This window comes from Pelobates fuscus, chromosome 2, assembly GCF_036172605.1.
Source record: "Pelobates fuscus isolate aPelFus1 chromosome 2, aPelFus1.pri, whole genome shotgun sequence".
Lineage (NCBI taxonomy): Eukaryota > Metazoa > Chordata > Amphibia > Anura > Pelobatidae > Pelobates > Pelobates fuscus.
The window spans coordinates 167,331,760-167,356,858 of record NC_086318.1 but is presented as its reverse complement, the minus strand read 5'-3'; the positions used below and the strand labels follow the sequence as shown (position 1 = coordinate 167,356,858).

The 25,099-nt window shown below is 38.4% G+C and overlaps 1 protein-coding gene across 3 annotated transcripts in view; it reads right to left on the bottom strand.

Moving 5' to 3' along the window:
• Positions 1-3,054: 3,054 nt before the first annotated feature.
• Positions 3,055-25,099, bottom strand: part of MLIP (muscular LMNA interacting protein) — a 427,685-nt gene continuing 405,640 nt past the window's right edge. For all 3 annotated transcript variants that reach the window (XM_063442933.1, XM_063442935.1, XM_063442934.1), the window contains one exon: positions 3,055-3,507. In XM_063442933.1, coding sequence (XP_063299003.1) covers positions 3,481-3,507 — 27 coding nt within the window. In that variant the 3' untranslated portion in view covers positions 3,055-3,480. The remainder of the gene's footprint in view (positions 3,508-25,099) is intronic.

Here is a 25,099-nt window from a genome sequence, read left to right as displayed (position 1 = left end):
GACACAATATATTAATATTAAGATTAATTTATGTTTTCTGTTTTATAATTTCTTATTTGCTTAAAATATAATAAAGTATTGTATAAGAAAAAATACTTAATCTAAAACCATAAAATATGTATTAAAACAAATTTAAAATATTGCAATCTAACGCATAATGAATATATATTCCAAATGCACTGATTACCAAATTAAAGGTTTCTCATTATGTAAGTTATCCAATAAGTTTGTATAAACTATTTTATTAAAACTTTTATATATTATCAAGAATTGCATTACACCTTCCATAATAAACTATTTCAAAGATAAAACTGTATATATATATATATATTGTTATTGTTATTGAAGTACTGGATTGAGAAGGCCTTTGGTGTTTGTAGGAATACTTGCATTCTCACACTTCAAAATCAGTGGTGTACTCTGCTTACTGAATAGAAATTTCCCCATGGATGTTAATAGTGGAATTACTATTCAGTATACAGAGACGATCCATATTCTGCAAAGAGAATCCAGCCCTGTATTGCTACATTTGGTAGTTTGTACTCCTGCAAGATATTTTGGAAACATTTAGAATATTGTAAAATCAGATTTTGTCACCAGATTAATTCATCTGACCATCTAGTCTGTCTAATATGTATCTAATATCAAATATGTAATTCTTTATTTTGTTTCCAACTCAGAATAATCTTAAAGGGCCACTGTAGTGCCAGTAAAACATACTCGTTTTCCTGGCACTATAGTGCCCTGAGAGTGCCCCCACCCCCAGGGTCCCACTCCCGTGGTGCTGTAGGGGGAGGAAGGGGTTAATCCCTTACCTATTTTTCCTGCGCTGGAACTCTCCTCCCTCTTCTTCCGTCATCGGCTGAATGAGCATGTGCAGCAAGAGCCGCACGTGCATTCAGCCAATCCATAGGAAAGCATTCTCAAAGCTTTCCTATGGACGCTGGCGCCTTCTCACTGTGAAAATCACAGTGAGAAGCGCAGAAGCGCCTCTAGCGGCTGTTAATGAGACAGCCACTAGAGGCTGGATTAACCCATAGGTAAACATAGAAGTTTCTCTGAAACTGCTATGTTTACTGCAAAAAGGGTTAAACCTAGCTGGACCTGGCACCCAGACCACTTCATTAAGCTGAAGTGGTCTGGGTGCCTAAAGTGGTCCTTTAACTGTTCAGAACTCCAGGGGTGCCACCGTGCCAGATAAAATATTTCTTTACACAGGCTGTACTATCTTGTGCACAAGATATAGTGTACAGGATTTAAAAAATACATTAAAAAAAATTACTACTTTGTGCACTTGAATTATTTATTTAGTGTGCACAAAATAGTTAACGCGTATGTATGATTTAACAATCTCATGGGCATGGTCTACTAAATGTACAGGGTACAAGGTGCACACAATGTAAGAGTTTCTTATCAGGCAGCTCTGGGACTTTGTATTACTGCATATTAAGATTTAGAATGAAAAAACCTCTCTGCTTGATGGCTATTCCAAGAATTTCCAGTGCTTACTATAAAACACCTCTCACACCACACTAATATTTCTCACTCAAACTTCAGGTTCTGTCCTCCTTTGAGAAAAAAATATTTTTATAATCTATTTTTTTACATAATAGGGAGACATTCATATATTTCTATCTTATCAATTCTACCCTTTTCTGCTACTCTTAATTATACATATTTAGAACCATCTTAAAATGTTTTAGTAGCAATTATATTACTTTTTCTAGTGTAGCTATGTAAAATGTTATGCTTACATTTTTAAAGCGTAAAGTAAAGGAATATTCACATAATTAAATTAAGCAAAACAATTATAGTTCTACTCAGAAATCATAGACAAAACAGCCTTCTAAGTTAATGAAAAATGTGAAATGCTATCTCTGATCTACAGTAAATGTATCTACAGTAAACATATTGAGTATGTGAACATATATACGTTTATGGCACACTGTGTGCAAAGAAGGATATACTTATCTCTTATGTGCTGCAAGCATACAGCTTAAAATGCAAGTAAAAAAATATAAAAATAAAATTATGGAGGGCTATATGTAGACAATCGGTGGAGAATAAAAGTATTTTGGATTTGCAGGGGCATTGCTGATGCCCAAATACACCTGGGGCAGGAGCCTAAAGCAAAAACACTGATGTCCTATTATTTAAGATTTACAAACTTGTTTTTCTGAGACTAGAAGCAACTAATACACTTAACTACTGACTGATGCACGTGTACAAAGAAGCAATCATGTTCATACAAACATTCATACAGGCACAAGCACACAAACATATGTACAAACAGAGAGAGAAAGAAAGAAAGAGAGAGAGAGAGAGAGAGAGATACACACACAAAAAATGCACTCACGAATATACATATAGTGATGTATTTATGTTGTTGGCTGTCTTAGGCCAAGCTAAATTGATTCATCATCCCCATCCCCAATTAGACCACACTCACTATCACAAGATTAGCCACTTGTGCCACCAACCAAGCATGTTGTGCACACATACACATGAATAACCATATTGTTTTGGAAATACGTACACAAAAACAAAACACACAAACATATGTATACAAACAGCCAGAAAATATACAAATACATACATACACATCATGCAACCCCCATTCCTTACCTTGTTCCCATCTAATATAACACCTTATTCCAATTTCAATGCCCCTTATTCTCATATGTCATTGTCCATTCCTTTTCTTCTTGCTATCTCCTTTTCCTGCTTGTATAGTGGTAGCCTGTGCACTGTGCATTAGTAGTTTTGGCCTATTCTCTCACTTCATGCTGCTGACACTGCTCCTGTTAACCCCAAGTTAAAAGAAGTGGATATCATATCCACCCATCCTGAATTAGCTGGGGCTTCTGGTGGTATGAACTACACAAAAAAATTGAGAACTGTATAAAGTCAGAGAATCAGCTTCCTCCCTGCTTCTCCCACACAGCATGTGTTTGAGGGCTACAATGTGTCCTGCATTCCAATTGAAAAGTAATATCGGTTATCACTGACATTTCACAAATGCTTCTACATAATATACATGCAGTTAGACTATTGCTTTAAAAAAAAATGTGTATGCATATATATCATAATATACAATAATTATAAAGTTGCATACCTCTCAACATTTCAAATGGACAAAAAGGAACACTTCAATTTTTGGGGGAGGAGGGTGTAAGTGGTTGTTTGGCCATGGGCAGGGCTGTTCATCAAAATGTTAGGTGACTTACTAATAACAATTTAAATAACTAAAATGTAATCTAGAAAAAGAAAAATGTGTCTTATTTACAGAGACTGATTTCTAAACACATTTATTGTAGGTTAAAGAAATATTGCTGTGAGTATAATTGCTGTGTACCTCTCTTATACAATCAGAAACATCAACAATATGGAGCTTCTAGAAAAGACAGACATTAGAATAGAAAATTGTGAGTGTCCATCCTAAATAGGGACACTTGGAAGGTATGTAAATGAAAGTGAAGATCAGATGATATCTCTTTTGTTTGATACCTGAAAAATATAAAACATATTTAAATTAAATTGACATGTAATATTTAGACTTTTTATGCAAGACTTTCTTACTTTCATTAAATTATTTGATAAAAAGAATAAAACATTTGCACCCACGTGAAGGTTATTTAATTTTTAATTATAGATCCGTTGGATGAGTTCGAGATTTCTCATTATAAAATACAAGCATGCACATGAGGTACCTATAAGAAGGACATCTGAGTTTTATTTGGATTTACATAGAGATAGATAGATAGATACTCTGGAAGGCCATACGCTTTCCAAAAGAGATGGATTTTAAGATACTTCTTAAACGATTGAAAAATAGAGGAGTGTCTGATGGTAGTAGGCAGGCTATTCCGTAGGAAGGGAGATGACCGCGTGAAGTCCTGCAAGCGTGAGTTGGCCGTACGGGTGCGAGCAGCGGACAGCAAGAGAAGGTCACGGGCACAGCAGAGAGACCGAGAAGGGGCATACGAAATGGATCTGTGATGAGATATAGGAGGGGCTAGAATTGTTCAATGCTTTATAGGTATGGGTTAGTACTTTGAATTGACTCCTATAGGAAGCCAATGTAAGGACTGACAGAGTGGTGAGGTGTGAGAGGATTGACTAGAGAGGAAAATCAGTCTGGCGGCAGCATTCATTACAGACTGTAGCAGGGCAATACGGCTTTTGGGAAGATCAATTAGGAGAGGGTTACAATAACAGGTTAGTATTATGCAGAGTGTTGTAATTTAAAAAAACAAAAACTAAAAAACAAACTACAGCTAGTCTATAACCAGGTAACCCCAGACAAAAAGTGTACACGTGCCACATTTCACATTTGAAGGAAGTAAAGAAACAAACAAATGCCATATCAAGAAGTTTGGGGCCCATCGATATATAGTCAGTTCCATGGAGCTGACTAAAAACTGTACATTGTTTTACCTCTGTTGAAAATGTGGAGTACCCCCATCTCTAAAAGTCCTCACCTTCTCTCCTTTTTCTCTACTGCTTTTTTTTTTTATATAATTCAGTATAATAATTTAGTTTATTTTTATTCAAAACCTATGAAAATTGATGGCGAAGAGTATGATTCTAAGAAGGTCAACTACTGATTTTGCAATGGGTCTGATCCTCTGAAACTCTAGAGAATCACAGCCCCCCAGAACCACTGTTTTTAGTGACACAGCATGGAAATAATACAAGCAAAAAAGAACTTTGCATTATACAGAAGACCGCTTTACTTTCTATAAACTTTAAACATTAATTTTGAGATATTTGTGTATTTTCATAATCTTTTTGTGTTAACTTATTTTATTTGTCTTCATCTGATAGAACATGTTATTGACTTCAAATATGCTGGTTATCTATAATAAACAATCTATATTTGCTGAGGGCTTTTTTTGATCGGGATCCTGTTGGAAAAAGCCCTCAGGTGAAATGTGTCTCGGACAGTCAAGAACCACGCAGGACTTTACTGGTATTAAACTGATTTTAAAAGTGTTTATTATTATTTGTTAATCCAATACAGTGTTTTAGCTTGATAAAGAAGTCCAGTGGATTCTTGCTGATACCTGCTCCTGGGTACATCAGGGCACATGTCAATATATATATAAAAATATATAACTTTTCAACTATAGGGTAATAGCTTCCAGATCCAAGGATAAATCTGACTGCCATTCTGGGGTCAAGAGGGATTTTTTTTTTCCTAGTTTGTTGCAAAATTGAAAGTGCTTCAGTGTTTCTGTTTTTTTGTTTGTTTGTTTGTTTGTTTGTTTTTTGCCTTCTTTTGGATCAACAGCAACAAAAAAACAAATGTAAGGAAGGCTGAAGCTGATTTACACATGTCTCTTTACATGTAACTATGTAACTATGTTTTAGCACTTCACTGGGTTCACTTGTGGTTTATGTTCACTGAGTTCACTCTATTGTTACAAGATTTTAGTTGAATATGTTTGCAAAAAAATAACAGAACAACATTTTGTTTTAAAAAAATACATTTAAATGACAAAGACATGCGAACAAAAATTACAAAGACATGCATACAAAACAGAATTGTTCACAAGAAAGAGATAACAGGAATATGAATTACATATCACCAAATAAGTAGCAATGATAATGTCTACTTTTTTTTTTTCAAAATATATATAATGTATGTACCACATTGGTTTTCTCTTGCCCTTAGACACATTTAAATTGCTTTCAGCAGCTGTCTGTCAAGTGTATAATGATTTTTGGCATTGATGATATTAATTACAATAATATATGGCTATGAGATCATATACAATGATTAAATTGTGCCTAGAATTAGGGAAACAAAAGTGTAAACATATATGGACATATATAATATTAGACATTCATTTATATTAGGTTGTTATTATTCTGAAATATTTGTGGGTATATCATAAACATACAAGACATTTAAAACAACACAAATACTTATAACTGGTCAAAATAAGACAGATTAAAAAACAAGAAATTGTTACTTTCCAACAATCATTGTTTGAGACGCAAAACTATAGCACATAAATAAATTCTAAATGGAGACAAATAAGTCAATATAACAAGGTTTAATGAATTGTCAAGTTTCAAGTTATTAATTGTATTATTTATAATACAATATTCAGTTACTTTGTTAGGATAATACAGAAGAAAGATGCTGAGTACAGTCTCCATTTCTGTCCCTCTTAACCTATAGGTGTAATACCTATTGTTTCACCCTAGGAGTGTATACAAAGGCCCTGTAATATACTACACGGAGATACAGAATAGCTGTTGAATCAATCAAGATAGTAGTTTTATGTGTGTTCTATCACATAGTTACTTTTTCATTGATAAATAAAACCATTTTTTTTCAACTTTCTTTCACCCTAGTACCTCTGGTAACAATACCTGTCGTAGTATCGTTTTCCCCTATCTGATGCAGTTACCAGCTGAATTTAAAAATATATTCTAATTAGGTTATGGCAAGAAATCTATCCTGGACATTCTAAGAAGATTCTTTTTATAGTTCTCAAGACTGCAAAATAGGCATTATCTCATTTCACATTCTTTTTCAATAGTGATATTGTTAAAGCCAAGACTGCCCACCAGGTCTGATTCACAAACCACTGATATTATACCTTTATTATATTTGGCATATATATTTTAATACTATTGCAATTTTAATCTGCTTGCTGCATATTTTCTACTGAACCTACATATTTTGATGCATCTGTAGGCAAGCAAAAATAACATTATACAATAAACATATATTAACTGAACAGAAATAAAACAGTTTTAATACTTCTCCATTTTATCCTAAAACATTGAATGTCCTTCACTGACATCATGTAATTTCTGGATAAAAGGTGTAGGTGATGTATAGTCCCACAAGGGGAAACCAACATCAGGAGAGCTCCACTGTATAAGAAACGAGGAAGGGAGGCCCTACCTTTAATCAATCTAAGGATAAAAAGGGATATGCAAACAAAAAGTATAACTTGAAAAAAGATCTACTATACGGTGCCCAGGGGAGCGTTTTCTTTTTCTTTAATCTCTGCACTTGTTAGCACTTTTTATTTTTGTTATCACTATGGTTATTGATTTTTAGGTGTTTATTTATTTTTTATAACTTTAGTAGGGAGAGTTGGTTCAGGTAGACACTAGTAGTCAGACCACGGTGTCGAGGTAACTTTTAGGGTGAATTGAGAGATTTATTTGTTTATTTATTTATTTTTTGTCTGAGGCTTTTCATCTGCGTTTAGACCAGATTACCTGGTCCCTTGTTCTCTGGGGACCCTGTGCCTTTTCTCTCTCCCTAACCTCGTTTACACTACATTCCTGTCAGTCACTAGTGGAACTGGAACTTGGATGCTAGCTAGCACTCCAGACAATTAATCCCCTGGGCACCTTTAGTAAATCTCCCTTTTTTTCAAGTTATACTTTTTGTTTGCATATCCCTTCTTATCCTTAGATTGATTAAAGGTAGGGCCTCCCTTCCTCGTTTCTTATACAGTGGAGCTCTCCTGATGTTGGTTTCCCCTTGTGGGACCCTATACATCACCTACTCCTATTACCTACATATTTTGGAGGGTTACCCCCTCATTGGAGCTCCCTATTAGGTGGTTACAGTGGTTCAGCTCATGAGCCCTTGACTTGTATCCGGACTCCTGACCTGCACTCTGTTTACTTTATTTCTTCATTTTGTGTTTCATTTCTGGATAAAAATGCTGTCTCATGGGGTTTTATGAAATCATTTATCCATAAATGATATGCTAATATTTCCACTAACATCTAAAATGCAAGCATTATTAGACAACCAGGTATAAATTGCTGTCATTCAGATGAACGGTTATTAAAGGGACTCTATAGTCACAAGAACAACTCCAGCTTAATGTAGTTGTTCTGGTGAGTATAATCATTATATGCAGGCATTTTCATGCAAACACATCATTTTCAGAGAAAAGGCAGTGTTTACATTACCCCTAGGGACCCCTCCAAGTGTCCACTCCTCTGATGGCCACTGGAGGTACTTCCTGGCTCAGTGCTGCACAGTAGGCAGTAGTGTTTTTCAGCGTCTCCACGCTCTGCATGGGGATGCTGAATTTTCCTCATAGAGATGCATTGATTCAGCTCCAGTACCTCCCCCAAGTCAGCTTCCTTGTAGCTATCAGGGACCCTGGAGCACTTCAGAACCAGACACTGAGGCTTCACTGGGACCACTGAGGGCCTTTTCCACCCTGGGCCAGGCTACTGTGTTTATAGTCCTGGATACACTTTCCATCAGCAAATTTCCCCAGACACCAGGTGACATGTGGTGAAGGTTAAAACAGCCACTCCCTTTAATAGACATAGCACACATATTTAAGTCCTCAACATCCTCATTTACATTATTATTATTATTATTTTATTATTTATATAGCGCCAACAAATTCCGTAATGCTGTACAATGGGTGGACTAACAGACACATAATTGAGATCAGACCACTGGACTTACAGGAACAGAGGGGGTTGAGGGCCCTGCTCGATGAGCTTACATGCTAGAGGGAGTGGGGTATAGTGACACAAAGGGTTAAAGTAGGGGAATTAAATAGTTTGTTAGAGAAGGGTTCATTGAGTGCTGGGATTTACATACAATAGGGTGCATAGAGCACTATAGTACAAGGAAGGGTGGGGTCAGACAATAGCAGGGGCTGATGGGAGATTGAGGAGGGACAGGGCAGCTAGTTTAAACTGGTCTGGCAGTGTCTCTGGGACAACACCCGACTGGGGAAACAATAGGACAGGAAAAAGGAGGAGGGAGAGAGGCACAGACAGGCAAAACATTAAACATGCCCTGCACTAATACTGGGCACAGGGTGACCAAATTACAAAAGGAATATGGGGACCTACATAAAGTGTCTGTCTTCTACTCCCAGTGATGGTGACTACCGTCACATATCTTCACTATTCACTAAATGAGAATCCAAAGTGAATTTCAAATATATGGCCAAAATAACCAAATTAAAATAATTATCTAAGTCAACTATGCTTCTAGTTCAGCTTTGGCCTAAAATTTGACATTCATTTTGAACTCTGATTTTAGTGAATAAACCTGATCGTGTTAAAAGACTGCTATTCATTTCTTTGTAATTGAAGAAGAGGGAACGTTTAGCGGGGGTTAAAATTAAGTGTCGGCAAATTAATTTTCTAGCTCCCTAGAATAGGTATGCACCACATATATATAGAGAAAAACACTATTTAAATTTCACTTAAAAAAATAATAATTTATAGAATACATTCTTTTGAACTAATGCAGAATAAAGTGCAAATCTTTCACTATATCACAGACAATGAATTATTCAATGCAATACAAAAATTGCTATAAAGTCACATCAATTCAACTGTATAGTGTTCAGGTGAGTAATAAGTGCTTACAGGCAGTATATATATCTTCCCTTCTAGTGATGGATATAACCAGAAGATCTCCTCAAATCCTCAACAAATATACAAACAAAATAGGGTGAATCCAACTAGGGGAAATAAAGAAAAAACATAGTGCAACGCTGTATAACCCAGACAAGGTAATTTTTGTGCCAATGGGTCACTCACACTTTAATTGGATAAAAAGGGCATTCAGTAATCATTGGAGGTCTCAGGTTGTGTCTCTCTCCCAATGGCTGATATTGCAGATCTCAGCAGCATGTAAAACAAAGTGCATCCAGAATGAGGTGAAGGTAGATTCAAGTATAATATAAAAATATTTTATTACTTACACAGAAGTAAAATTCACTCTGCATCAAATACAAGTAAAATCTGTCCAACGTGTTTCTTCCCACTCAGGGACTTCCTCAGGGACTGCTGCTTGATCAAAAGACAGATATTTGTGTATTTGTCTTTTGATCGAGCAGTAGTCCCTGAGGAAGTCCCTGAGTCAAACTCGGTGAAATCAAAGTGCATTGACTTGATGGCACCAAAACTGGGATGCCCCTGTGAGGACCAATTAGGTCATATCACTATCCTGAGCCATCCAATTTACCAGGTCAAGGCCATGGTAACAAACAACAAAAAGTTACAATAAAGTCAAACCAACAGGACAACTCCATTGTCGCCCTCCCCCCATTTCAAGGGTGGAGCTGGGGCCAATTCATCGGGGGGGGGGGGGGGAGGGGGGAGTAAAAGAGGAAGGAGAGAGAAAAGGAAATAAAAAAGGGGGAGGTAGGGAAAGGGGATAGTACAGGGTTAAAGCGAAGTGGGGTGCAGAACTACAGTCTGCAATTTGGGATATGGTCGATGCATGTGTGGTTCAGGCTGTGGGATATATAACTTCTGGGGGTCAGGCTCGTGTGCGGGAGTGCAAGGATCTGTATCTGGAGAGTCCGATCATGGTGCATAGTGTGTCATGTTGGTGTGGGGTGTTGCGGTGTGTCACATGTTATCTGACATGTTTCCCAGGTATATGCTCTTTCTCTTATTCTGTGCATGTCCTTGGTCATCGCAGGAGGGCTTGAAAGTACCGTCGACCCAGTGGACAATATCACTTGGTCTATGTCAACGTGTATGTTTGGGTTTTCCCTTATGCATGTAGGCTGAGTTCCTCCATGGAGCAGAGTTCATCCATGCCTTGGAACCACAGCGTCAGATAAGGGGGTGCCTCCATCTTCCAAAAAAGGGGAGTGAGGCTATTAGCTATGTTGAGGAAAAGTGCTGTCAAAAGATGGAATTGCCTCTCTCAATTCCAAGTGCCCAGTGTATATCAAAGAAAAGTGTATTTGGTGCAAAATCAAGAAAATTTGCAAATATAACACGTGTTCACACAGTAACACTTGCACCTTAGTGTTTAAACATTTACATAAATTTGCACCTTAGACACTTTTCAGAGAATGATTTAATACTTTGACAATACTTTGTGCATTCATTTTTAGCTTTTTAGAATAAAATGTTCTAGCTTTTATAATGAATGACTATATTTATCTATCTTTGTGCACCTATATTTGCAAACTGAATCATGAATACAGTTTTAATTAAAATGAAAAAAAAAAACAAACAAACAAACTGAGTATACGTTTGCAATTATCATAACAATGTTGTACTAGATGATGTATAAAAGTAATTAAAATAGTACTTGAGGCATTTAGGGCATAAAACAAATATTCCAATACATTTTAGTTTTATTAAAGGAACACTCCAAAACATAATGCACACAAAGCATGTCTGGAGCACGGAACCCAAAAACATCTGGGGTGACAAGTAAATTTGTCTGGTGCCCCCCTCTCCCCCCCCCCCCCAATATATATATACATATCCCCCTGTCAATTATTCTACAATTCACTTTTAATAAATAAAGATTTGCTTGTGTATTTGAATATATTGCATCAAAACAGCTCAAAATGTTATGTCCTGTGCTTCTAGCCAATCCCAAAATCTACTATTCATTATAAACAAGCATAAGTTGCAGGTTTGTATTCAAATACTGTCAGGTTATAATTGTGGACTGTCACCATATGTGAATGCAGGGGGTCATATGGAGTACAAGTTCATCCATAGAAATGAATGCACAAATTTATTTTTCACAGGCAGTGGTGTATATATTGTTCCTATAGCAATTACAGCATTGGGCCGTGGTAAATATGGGTAATGGGAGTTACATATGAGAGGGAATTGGAGTAGTAAGGAAGTCGATAGAGGTAGTGTAAGTTATTTGCTGTCTTAGTGTAGTGGATCATGAGGTTTTGGGAGGGGTGGGATGGACAGGACAGTGGTTAGTGGTAGATGAGGAGTAGAGGGCAGCATAGTGGGTATTGGGGAAAGGAAGGCATACTTGGAGTTAGGATTACGTGGATAGATTAGCTGATGTTGCCAAAGAATAATGGGATTTGGGGTTTTGGTGGGATAACAAGTAAAGATTGAAATGTGGGAAATGTGGCATTGTCAGCAAAGTGCATTGTGGGAGTATGACAGCAGAGAGTAGTAGAGAGTTTGTTTAGAGTGGGTGGGGGCAAGATAGTATAAGTTGGGTTAGAGGGGCAGGGACAAGATAGGACGATTCCTCGTAGAGTGGGCTAGGTCAGGTTAGTGGAAGTTTCACAGAGTGTGTAGAATAGCAGGAATTAGGAGTAGAAAGACCTGAAGAAGGATAGTGGAAGTGGGCGCATGATAGTGGGTGTTATGACAGGATAGTTAAAGTTGTGGTACAATGTGACTTCAGTGGGATAGCGGGAGTTATGGCAAGATAGTGAGAGACTGAGTATAAATCACTAAAGAGGGGTTGCAGTAGTTTGTTAAAATGGGCTGGGACACAATAGTCACTCTTGATTTCCCACAAACCTTTCTGGGGAGATTTGCTCCCTACTCCCTTTTCTGTCACTCTCTAAGCTCATTGTCTAGAGCCTGTCACATTTTTGACAGTTTATAAAAGTGCTGATTTCAATAGAAATTAACACTTGGATTTGGGGAAGAAACATTTCCCTTCTGTCAGTCCCACCTAGCTTATAGAACTGGTATTCATGCTAAGCTAGTGCGTGCCTGCCTTTGGAAAGCCCATCACGTGCACAATGTACATGTTTACTTTATTTTTGAAACAATGTAAATTTATCATCTAGGATAAGAACCCAGAAAAATGGTTGAAACATAAAGTATTAATATATTTTAAAATCATTTATTTAAAATATTTTCCTCAAATTTGTAAATATATATTAAACTTTCCAAAATAATTTGCTGACCTCAAAACTAATACCACTGTGTAGGTTTTGCTATTTCTTCATTTAATTCTTCACTTAATTATTTGTCTGTGAAAGATTATACACTCTCAAACCCGAACCCAAAAGTTGGATTTACTAGTTGTTGGAAAAAAAAAAAACAGCTAACATTAATAACTAGTTATATTCTGTCAGAATCTGAACGGGCTCTTCTGGTTTCTACCACTCTTTAGTTTGGTGTAATAACTCCCAGGGCTGCCTGCTGTGGTACTGTTGCATGCTTTTGCAGATCTGATCATGCAGACAGCTGGTCTTCCTTAACCAACTAGCTTCCCTTTATAGACAAGCTTTTCCTTTCTGCTGGTGTCAGACATGCAATGTGAATGCAATGTGGAAACATTGAATGCAATGTGGAAAGATAAAGGAAAACATCTATCCAGGTGCAGCATTCTTTTTTTTTTTTAATTATTATTTTTTTTTTTGTAATATTATTTTTATTAGAGAATTTTTTCTTTACATATACTGCAATATACTGGTCTCACATTTTGTTTAACAGACAAATACAAAATCACATAGCATTCCATTAAATTATATATCATCGAGATTTGTCTTGTGTTCAATTATAACTCAGTATATATCACATACAAACATAGTCTACAAACACAAAAGGAGAGAAGAACACAAAGAAGAAACAAAAAAAACAAACAATAAAAGCCCCACACCACATCTAGAGCACCGGATCAATTAATTTCAATACTCGTTTATGTGTATTATATTGTCACTAATCAATATTCATCGCTTTCCATATGCCAACTGCTAAATTTCGAATAGTGGTATAATCAAGAAAAACTATTGGAGGAGCAAAATAGTATCTTATATTTATACAGCCAATCCCCATACCATTGTTTTTTCTTTAAATTAAATGTTGTGAATCAGATCGAATGATTGACTAATAACTGAGTATTAAAAGGCAGTGTAAAAATGCAGGTATGGCAATTTTACTTTCCCTGTGTTCACACATTCAGATCACTATAGGAGTGGCAGTCATTGTACCACAAGAAATGGAGATAGCAACAATAAACAGGTACAGAAGGAGTTTATGTGATGGCACCACATTAAGGGCTCACATAGCATACCTGAGGGAATGCAAACAAAGTGACCGAATACGAGTGGATGAATGAGTGACTAATTGACTAAAAATAAATGACGGAGTCTGTTGTTTGTAGAAAAAAAGAACAGGATGGCTGAAATGGCATAAAAGACAAGAGATATGAAATTGTTAAGGTCTGGATAGGGAAATAGGTAGAAGAGAAGGCGTACCAGTAGATAAAAGGAGAAACATTTCTAAGCCCACAGTGACAGGCACACTAGAGGGATGGGAAGGGTATGGCAAAACATGGGCCTACACATGACCTATACAGCTAGGTAAACAACAACGCTGGTAGTATTTGATCAGATTCTCATTATTATTATTATTATACTTATGAAATCCTTATGAAATCAGTTGGTCAAATTACCTTGTTATGCCCGCAGTAGAAACAGGAATTATGGTTTAATTAAATCCTGCTTTCCCGCTATAGTGATTTCATGATTTTATTTCCTCACAGAAGGACCATTGCCTGAATAACAATGCTAAAATATTGAGTTATCTAATGCAAATAAACAACTTCAAATACTTCCAATTTAATCAGACTACTTGAGTCCTTAACTAGCTGCTTTGTGATCATCCCCGCAATTGCATTGCAGGGCTCCTAAAGGTCAAGGTCCGCATTATTTCTCTCTCTCTTGTTTTAACTCTGTCTATCCATCAACATATTTAAACAGGCTAAAAAAATAAATAATGCTGATAAGTAATTGACAAAATGTCAGACATTTCTCACAATACAGTGTGTGTCTATTCTAATTACAATAAACATGAGGGCAAGATAGGATCACATCTTCCATATATATTGACCTTTGTTTGTTCTTTTCTCAGCTAAAACTGGCCAATTTGTCTATTATTCTAGGAATTGAAGAAAGGAAAGCTGACATGCTATAATTGTCTCTGTTATTTAATGTACAAACATTGCACATACATTGTACATAATAAGCTATATCATCTGTCTCATAAACGTAGTGTGGATTGTAATGATGCTATGGTTCATGAAAAGGACATTGTTTTTAAAAATGTTTTTGTGGATCTGTTTCTTTATTGCTTGAGTCTGCACTTATATTAAGGATTTGGGGACTCAAATATTAATATCAATGTAGAAAACGAGAAATGAACTATAATTTAATCCTGTTGTTCCCCATTTTGTTAACATATATAGCTTAATAATAGTTCTAGTCCTCAGTGACTTCTATGCTCTTTATCCATACTTGATAATGTATTATGCTGACTTCAATAACAGTGCATTGTGGCACTGTTTATCTGCATGCACATACAAAATCATAGAACAGTTAGAGTTGTAATTTGTGTTCCTATTTCCCACAGCTTCCCGGCACTCCTCAGGATTCTTCATATTATATTAGGTTTAAATTAAATTTAGATATCCACACCTCTTTATCTTGTATCCGGATGTCTTTGTCTTAGTTCCCTGCTATTAATTGTTATAAGTTCTGTCCTTTGCACTTGACAGTTGGCATAGATAAAGCATACAGAGAAGAGAAATGTAACAATCAGGTTATTTATCAATGTCCAACTTTTACAAAACAGACTCTGAACGAGCTTGAGTTGGGTCCTGATTTCAGCTTGATGACTGATCTCCACATCTGAACATTTAAATGTGGGCCTAGATCAGTAAAATCCAAACCATAATTTAAAAAATCCAAGTCAGTGGGCAAATATGAATAATAATAATAATAATAATAATAATAATAATAATAATAATAACAACAAAGTGTTAACCAGGAAAGATACATTCAGATATACGCTGGTTTCCAAGTACGTCCTGAGGATGTCACTTTTACACAATAGGCTGCCTTTACAAAATCTCTTGCTGTTTAGCAAGATAATATTGTAACAGACTTTGCTTGTCTCTGGGCATGATTCAGTTAACATCTAATATCCATTTAGTGATATATATATAATTGATTTTCTCACCCCTCCTGGGTGGTATGTTTATTCCTCATTCACAGGTCCTCTACCAGAGGCCTGGGAGTTTGAGGGTTCTTTGCAGTATCTTAACTGTTCCTAGAACTGAACTCTTCTGGACAGCGATCTCAGATGTCCCACCTGGAATCTGTTGAAGCCACTCCCCCCAACTTGGGAGTCACAACCTAGAGTGCCCCTATCACAACTGGGAATACTACTGCCTTCACTTTCCACATGCTTTCTAGTTCTTCTTTCAGTCCTTGGTATTTGTTCACCTTCTCGTGTTCCTTCTTCCTGATGTTATAGTCATTGGGTATTGTAACATCCACCACGACTGCAGTCTTTCGTTCCTTGTCTCCCACCAAGATGTCTGGGTGGTTGGCCAGCACGTGCTTGTCTGTCTGGATCTTGAAGTCCCACAAGATCTTAGCCCTGTCATTCTCAATAACCCTTTGTGGTATCTCCCATCTGGACTTAGGCAGGTCCAATCCATATTCTCTGCAGATGTTTCAGTACACAATCCCAGCAACTTGGTTGTGTCTTTCCGTGTATGCTGTTCCTCCTAACAACTTGCATCCGGCTACTAGGTGCTGGACGTTCTCAGAGGCCACTTTGCACAGTCTGCACCTATACAATATTTTATACAGGTCTGCATGCAAAAATTACTGATTGAGGCAGACACCTAATGAATCCTACTGTGACTGGATCTGGATTTAGTAAATACGAAATCCACTAATCGGAAGAAACACAATCAGTTCATTTTAACAGAATTTGTATATCTAGATTAAATTCAGTGTTCAGTATATACAGTTTCTGTTATGTTCTTCTTTTGCAATATGTACCATGGTGGTGCTTGGTCCAAAGTGGATGGTCATGTCATTTGCGAATATACATTTAAAAAAAAAAAATAGAGCAAAAAAAAAAAAATAGAGCATCACATGAAAAAAGGTTATCACAAGTTATAGAATATTTTCAATATATGTTATTCAGTGGTGCAATTTTCAGGGACATAACAGTTCCCCTTAACACTGAAGTAGCTTTGTTTCAGTCAATGAAGAGAAAGAGTGTATTAGACATGTGAAATTTGGTTCGTTCCGAATGCCAATTTGGATGAATTTTGGGCAATTTGGACATTCGGATACTTCCGAATGTTCAAATAGCTGAATTGCCGAATTTCCGAAGTGCCCAACCGAACTGCCGAAGTCCCGATGCGCCGAATGTCCAAATAGCTGAAGTGCCAAAGCACAGAATTGCCAAAGTAATAATAAACCCAGTGGAAGAATGAAGAATGTTACACTGTATAACAGTTTAAATAAAAAGTATACACACATAGCCAGGATTCAGCTGTAAGCATTTGCAACACTTACAACAATCAAGTAACACGATCATATAGCATGTAAGTTACTTATCCAGTCAATGGATGGGAATTAGTAAGCAGATAATTCCCTAATTTCCACGGTATTAGGGAGCTATCTACCAAAAAGCTCAAAGACCTAAATTGGTCTTTCAGCTAAATTTACTAATAAGAAGTAAAAATTACTTAGTATTAGTACATTTTGCTCGTACTCGCTATACCGCGAGTAGGGGCATATCTACTAAACAGTGAGCAGCGTGTGGGGGGTGAGTGGGGGGGGCCTTAAAGTAAAATAAGGGGGGGAACCTATTATCCTCCCCCCGGCCCCAACCCCTGAGCATTGGGTGGGGGCACTAAATACAAATGTTACCCCCACAGGTGACTAGGGGTCCCCAGACGCAGTCACCACACTCCGCAAAAAAATTAATAAACCCCTACCTACCCCCTTCACCCTAAAAATAGTGAGGTGGGGACAATAACTATGTACCTGTAAAAAAAGAAATACAACTTATCATTTGTCTTCTTTTTTCTAAAATCTTATTTTTTCAGTCCCAAAAAAGGCTAGAAAAACGCCAATAATACCCGTCGCACTTTGAAAAAAAAGTGCAAAAAAAATCAGACGAAAAAAATAAACCTAACGCTGAAAAAGTAATCCATCGTCACCCATGGAGGGTAGCGCACAGACTGAGCTCCACAGGGCGGGGGAAGGCTTATAAAGCCTTGCCCCACCCTGCAATTAGGCTCAGAGGACTCTGATTGGTTGGTTTAAACCATCCAATCAAAGTGCTCTGACAGGTAAATGAAGAGACTGACAGGTAAGTCTCTACATTTACCTGTCACATCACTTTGATTGGTTGGCTTGACATCCAACCAACCAGAGTGCTCTGTGTCATTTTACACAGCATGGGAAAGTTCTTACATGCTGTGTAATTTGACTCATAACTCTCTGATTGGTTGCTTTCAATCAATCAGCTCATTGAAGTGGTCTGGGTGCAATATCCCATGTCCCTTAACACTACTGTGGTAAGTATTGTAGTTTCTGAGAAACTGCAATAAACCTCTCAGGGCTATCTCAACCTCTATTGTTTGTCTACCAGACAGCCACTAGAGGCACTTCCCGGGTGCTTAGATGACTTTTCTATGCATAAGGACTTCCAGCGTCACCGGAATCCCAATAGTAAAGCATTGATTAATGCTTTCCTATGAGGAAATCCAAATCGAGCGAGGCCAGAGTCTGACCCAGTGCCGAGGGACGTCAGCGCTGAATTCAGGTCAGTGACTCAGGGCACTTCAGCGCCGTTGGGGGTGGGGAGTAGGAAATTTAGGGAGGAGGGCATTCTATAGTGCCAGGTACACAAAGCTATAGAATCCCTTTAATTTATGATAACAGGAATTACAGGAATTACATTATTCTCTGACTCTCTAATATATGTTGATTTATATTAGCATATATGAATGTAATGATTTACATTATGATAAATTATTATCTATGATTGCAATCAATAGTTTCAGTTGCCTAAAATATAATTTTCAGCGCACATAAGTGTTTATATTTGGGCAAAAAATGTGCCAGCTGTTCTCAGTGAAATAGTATAATGCGAGGCAATCATGCACAGTAAGATAATACTGTGGAAAAATGATTTTAGAAACAATTTTGTGACTTTGCACAATTTAGAACCTGAAGCTGATTATTTTACAGGTAATACTTTACCCAAAGGTTTAAAGATCATAGCGGGTAGTGATGGAGAATAATATAGCTAGGGAAACATTATTTATAGTTCCAAATAGCTTTAAAGATTAAATTAATATAATGTGACTGAGAAGTGGTTACTCGGTAAACGTTGTATACACAAAGTCTCCTAAAGTTCACTTGTTCACAAAGTTTTCAAAATTATTCGAGCTATCAAAATAATTTCTTCCTTGTACTATTTTTCAGTCCTTTTAAACATATTAACCCCTTCAGGGCAAAGTCAAGAGTACACGTTCTGATCAAAACAAAATGTAAACAAAAACTGGAATTTGCGCTATATGTCTGTTCAACCGTAATTCAACTCTTTCAAATTATATGCACCCACACATATTATATAAAATTTTGTTCAGGAGAAACAGGGCTTTCATTTAATATCAAATATTTATATATGAAACATAATTTAGTATGAATAAAATAAAAAAAAACTGAGTAAATTTAAATTTGTAAACAAATTTGCAGTTCTGCCTCACATTTTAGCTGTAAATGTCATAATACTATTAGCTTTTACTGCAAACAAAAGCACATATTTGGATTCAGCAAAGTCTCACGAGTACAACAGTACCCCCCATTAACAGTTTTTATGGTGTTTTGGAAAGTTAAAGGGTCAAATATAGCACATTCCATTTTTCAGTTTTTTCACATTGAAATTTGCCAGATTAGTAATGTTACCTTTGAGACCGTGTGGTAGCCCAGGAATGAGATTTACCCCCATGATGGCTTACCATTTGCAAAAGTAGACTACTCCAGGTATTGCAAGTGGAGTATGTCCAGTCTTTTTTAGTAGCCACTTAGTCACAAACACTGGCCAAAGTTAGCGTTCATATTTGTTTTTGTGTGAAAAAAGCAAAAAACTAATATTTGGCCAGTGTTTGTAACTAAGTGGCTACTAAAAATGACTGGACATACCCCATTTGCAATACCTTGGGTTGTCTACTTTTGCAAATGGTATGTCATCATGGGGGTAATTCTTATTCCTGGGCTACCATACAGTCTCAAAAGGCAACATAACCAATCTGGCAAATTTTAATGTGAAAAAAATGAAATGCAAGCCTTATATTTGACTCTCTAACTTTCCAAAACACCATAACACCTGTACATGGGGTGCACTGTTTTACTCAGGGGACTTTGCTGAACACAAATATTAGTGTTTCAAAATGGTAACTTGTATTACAACAATAATATTGTCAGTAAAAGTGCAGTTCATGTGTGAAAAATGCAAAAACCTTCACTTTTACTAAAAATATCATTGTTGTAATACAAGTTACCATTTTGAAACACTAATATTTGTGTTCAGCGAAGTCTCCCGAGTAAAACAGTACCCCCCATGTACAGGTTTTATAGTGTCTTGGAAAATCCCAGGGTTAAATATAGTGCTTGCAATTCAAATTCTCTGCACTTTTTGCCTGGGCATGTCAATCAAATTTTAACTAATTAAATCACATAATTATGTTAAAATATTACTTAAATATACACGTAGAATTGTAATATATATATATATATATATATATATATATATATATATATATATATATATATATATATATATTAAAGACTACGTGTACACTTATGTGGATATTTATGTAATTATATATATTTATCTGTGTATATATATTTGCAGTTATTTGTATTTTATATATAGATAGATAGATGTAGAATGCCATTCTAAGTGTATTTTGTTACCAATATATATATATTAATAACAAAATACAGTTAGAATGAAATTACATATGTATATTTATTTATTTATTTTATAATTTTATTTATTTATTATTGTAATTATACGTGTATATATAAATATAAAATATGTATAGATGTATTATATATATAATATATATCTTATATATATATATATGTAACGTCATTCTAATTGTATTTTAATACTAATACATGCATGACGTTACATATATATATATATATATGATGTATATATATATATTATATATATAATATATGTAAGGCCTTGGCCTGTAGTTGTGGGAGGGGCTTGGATTCCCTTTAAAAGGGCGACCAATCCTCTCCCACCTTACCGTGGACAGTCTGGCGAATCACTTCTGACTGGACTTCCGGTTCCCAGAGTGGGTGCAGCAGTTCCAGAGTGGCTGCAGCACAGCAGCTCCTCCTGACAGCTGGCGTTCTTCCTTCATGGCGGTTTGCGATGGATGGTGAGTAAGCAGGCCAGTATCATTGTACACGGGTTCCTCGGCTGCGGGACAGGGGCATCGGCACGGGGGATTGTGCGGTTTCCCCTCCGGAGGGGCCTTGCCCGGAATCGACTGGTCCCCCCTCCCCTCTGCATAGGTAGATCCGGCTCCTAAACATCTTACCTCTGCATGCCCTGCGAGCTTGGGGGGGCCCGGTAACTTGTCAGGGGTTGTATCTAATTTGTAATAGACCCCTCCCCACGCAGCACTTTAGTTTCAGAAGCTGTTCCTAATTAGTATTCTATGCACAGGTCGTATTATAGGAATGTAACTCTTATCCTTACTTTCCGTCCCTCTATCTGATAGCACCCGCTGACTCCTCTATAGAGCACAGGGGGACCACACTATGAAACTAAGAGGCTGCTCTATCCATCAGCCCACCTCCCCCATACACACAGCATTTTCGGGCAGGGGTAGCACTATCACAGCCTCCCCTGGATGGCCACACTGTGGCAAACACAGCCACTGTATATTGTCCTTTATGTATCTATCCTGTTATTGCATATGTGTATACCACTTTAAAGAACCAAGCGTATGTGTGTTATGTGTAATATGGTTTAGGTGAACGATAGCGTTCGTATGCTGACGGCATGAAAACCGCCAGCATTCATGCAATTGTTTCACGAACAGTGAATTTCAACACTATTCGTGAAACGAACAAACTACTGAATGGAGACCACACACAGGAGGTCGTGTGGCTCCCATTAAGGATTGCAACATTGTTGCAATCAGTAATTAAGAGGATTCAGGGTGGCCGTCGTTCGACTACTGACCACGCGGCGGTCGGCCATCTTGGATCCATTGTTAGCCCAGCGGTATTTGCCCGTCAAGCGCCTGGAACTAAAATCGGCTACTCGACGGCACGAATACCGCTGGACTTCCAAACCGTTCGGGAGCCCCGGTCCTTCGGTAATGTGTTTCTCCAAGGTAAATCGGTAGTTTGAATGTAACTTAGAAATAATGTGTGTATCGCGCGGCGTTCGGTCATTTAAGCTGGGATCCGAGCGGTACTTTGACGAAATGTGCGCTCAGACCCCAGCTATCTACCGAACGTCCATTCGTTTAAATCTAACAAATATTATACAAGTTATGTATTTTTATGTGACAGGCTTGCCCTCCGATATGATGCCACACCTGCAACCAACAGGGACATATGCAGCGGGACTGCCCCCGCAACCGACCACGGCCCAGCTAGAATACCCCAGCACCCAACAACCGGGCAGCGGTTCATTGTGCCCAAGCAGAACCCTACAGAGTCCCCGAGGTCCTAACTTCCACCGAGGAACCTCTGGGTACGTTACATGTGGAAAACCCTATCCAAGCAGCCTCTGACAACCTCCAAAGGCACCGGCAAGAGGTACAGATGGAGGGGAGAAAGGTACAGGGGTTGCGAGACTCTGGAGCTACTATAACGCTGGTCCGCAACCACCTAGTACCCAAAGGCCATCTCACGGGGGAGTATGTCGCAGTACGTGTAGCCGGGGGAGCGATCTACAAGATCCCCACTGCCAAGGTACACCTGAATTGGGGTGCGGGGAATGGGAATGTGGAGGTGGGCCTGATGCAGACGTTATTTTGGGCAACGACCTGGGGGAGCTGACCTCAGCTTTTGTTCCCCAATCTACTATCCAAGAAGCTTATCCGGTTGTAACCCGACAACAGGCTCGCACCACAGCACCACCTAACCACTCTGAGGCTCAGGTAAGCAAGGGACCCCCATGCCTAATGTCACCCCCTTGGCGTCCCCCCTAGAATTTGGGTCGGAAGTGGCCCTGAACCCTTCCTTTCAGCTGTACAAAGACTGTGTAGATAAAAATCAGGCAGGATTCGAAGGGGAAAGGTACACATGGGATAAGGGACTCCTATACCGCCAAGCCGAGAAAGTAATAGCCGGAGCGATCCCTATACCCATTAAAGAATTAATTGTTCCCCGAAAGTATAGATTGGAACTGCTGCGCATAGCGCACGACATACCCCTGTCCAGACACTTAGGGATCAGCCGTACTAAACACAGGCTGACCCAGAATTTCTTTTGGCCAGGTATCTCCCAGGATGTACGGCGATATTGCCAGACCTGTGATACCTGCCAAAGGGTAGGGAAGAGGGGTGACCGATACAAGGCCCGGCTACGATCCCTCCCCATAATTGAGGAACCCTTTAGCCGGGTCACAGTAGATATAATAGGGCCCTTAGCTAAACCTAGCCCCTCCGGCAAGAGATACGTTCTACCGGTGGTGGACTACGCCACCAGATACCCTGAGGCAGTGGCCTTGACCAATGTGCACGCAGAAACGGTAGCAGATGCCCTGATGCGAATATTCTCCCATGTGGGATTTCCCCGGGAGATTATTTCGGATGGGGCACTCAGTTCACCGCCAAAGTAACGCACCAGCTCTGGAAGCTATGTGGGGTACAACATTATATTTAACCCTGTAATTTTCCAAGACACCATAAAACCTGTACATGGGGGGTACTGTTTTACTCGGGAGACTTCGCTGAACACAAATATCAGTGTTTCAAAATGGTAACTTGTATTACAACAATGATATTTTTAGTAAAAGTGAAGTTTTTTGCATTTTTCACACATGAACGGCACTTTTACTGACGATATTATTTTTGTAATACAAGTTACCATTTTGAAACACTAATATTTGTGTTCAGCAAAGTCCCCTGAGTAAAACCGTACAGTTCGGTAATGTGTTTCTCCAAGGTCAATCGGTAGTTTGAATGTAACTTAGAAATAATGTGTGTTTCGTGCGGCGTTCGGTCATTTAAGCTGGGATCCGAGCAGTACTTTCACGAAATGTGTGCTCAGACCCCAGCTATCTACCGAACGTCCATTCGTTTAAATCTAACGAATATTATACAAGTTATGTATTTTTATGTGAAATATTGGTTCTGCTACACGAGGGGATAATCCACTTAACTGTATATTCTAGTGGGAGTATCCCTCTCGTGCAGCGGTGCCTGATGGGAGAAATGCCCAGGTTGTTCAGTTTCCCATGTAGTCCCCTACTGTACAACCCCTGGAATGTCTGTAGGGAAACCCCTTGCATGGGGAATCCCATAAATACTGTGAGCTGTGAATAAAGACCTCAGTTGACTCCCAGCCTATGTTTCGTCTAGTTCTTGGGAGGGAAGGATTCTTATAACGCTACCGGGATTATTGTATGCTGTACCTGCCTATGTGGATTATTACCTGCTTTTCCTGTCTACCAGCGGAGACCTTGTGGATTAAACTACCTCTCCGCTACACACACTCAGTGCCTGGTCACTCACCTCTTGCCGTGTTCTTCCCTCCCACCAACCTCCCTTGGTCCTGGAAAGGCATGAGGGACCTCACGCGCAGAAACAGCAATACCCTTCAAGCTAGACAAACACTGGCTGCGCGCACCTCACGCACGCGCCCAACTCCCCCCACCGCCTGTCTTGCTCACGCATCTGGCTGGCCCCGCCCACGCAACGTACGTCCGTGTCCCCTCAGCTTCCACCCTGTATCCGTGAACGCCAGTCCGCGGGCACGGAGTGTGATCGCTCCCCCCGGTCTGGTTCCTGCACGGTGCGTCCTCTGTCAGTGTTCTTCTTCATACCACTACGGGTGAACCGCTGACTGGACACTGGCCGCATGATCAGCTAACTCACTGAATTTAACCGTAACGCGTTATATAACTAGTATACAGACATATATGTATATATATATATATATATATATATATATATATATATATAAACTGGAGGCTAAAAGTTGAGGTAACATAGAGAACCACTACGTTTTTAATCTCTTGGTCTAAAGTTTGCATAACTACCACATACTGTGTGTTATATCAGCCTCCCAGAGCATAACTATCGCAGCCCGGGTGTTATATCAGCTTCCCTGACTATAAGTACCGCAGACCATATGGTTGATCGCACTTTGTACCAGGGTTCAATTTTAAACGTCCTGCTGTTCAGATTTGCACTCTGCTTTCAACATATAGTTGGCCCCATTAACATATCGGGTTTCTATATCACTCTGTCTACATAAAATGCAGGGATTAGTCCTATGTATCGCACACAGGTTTATATGGAGGC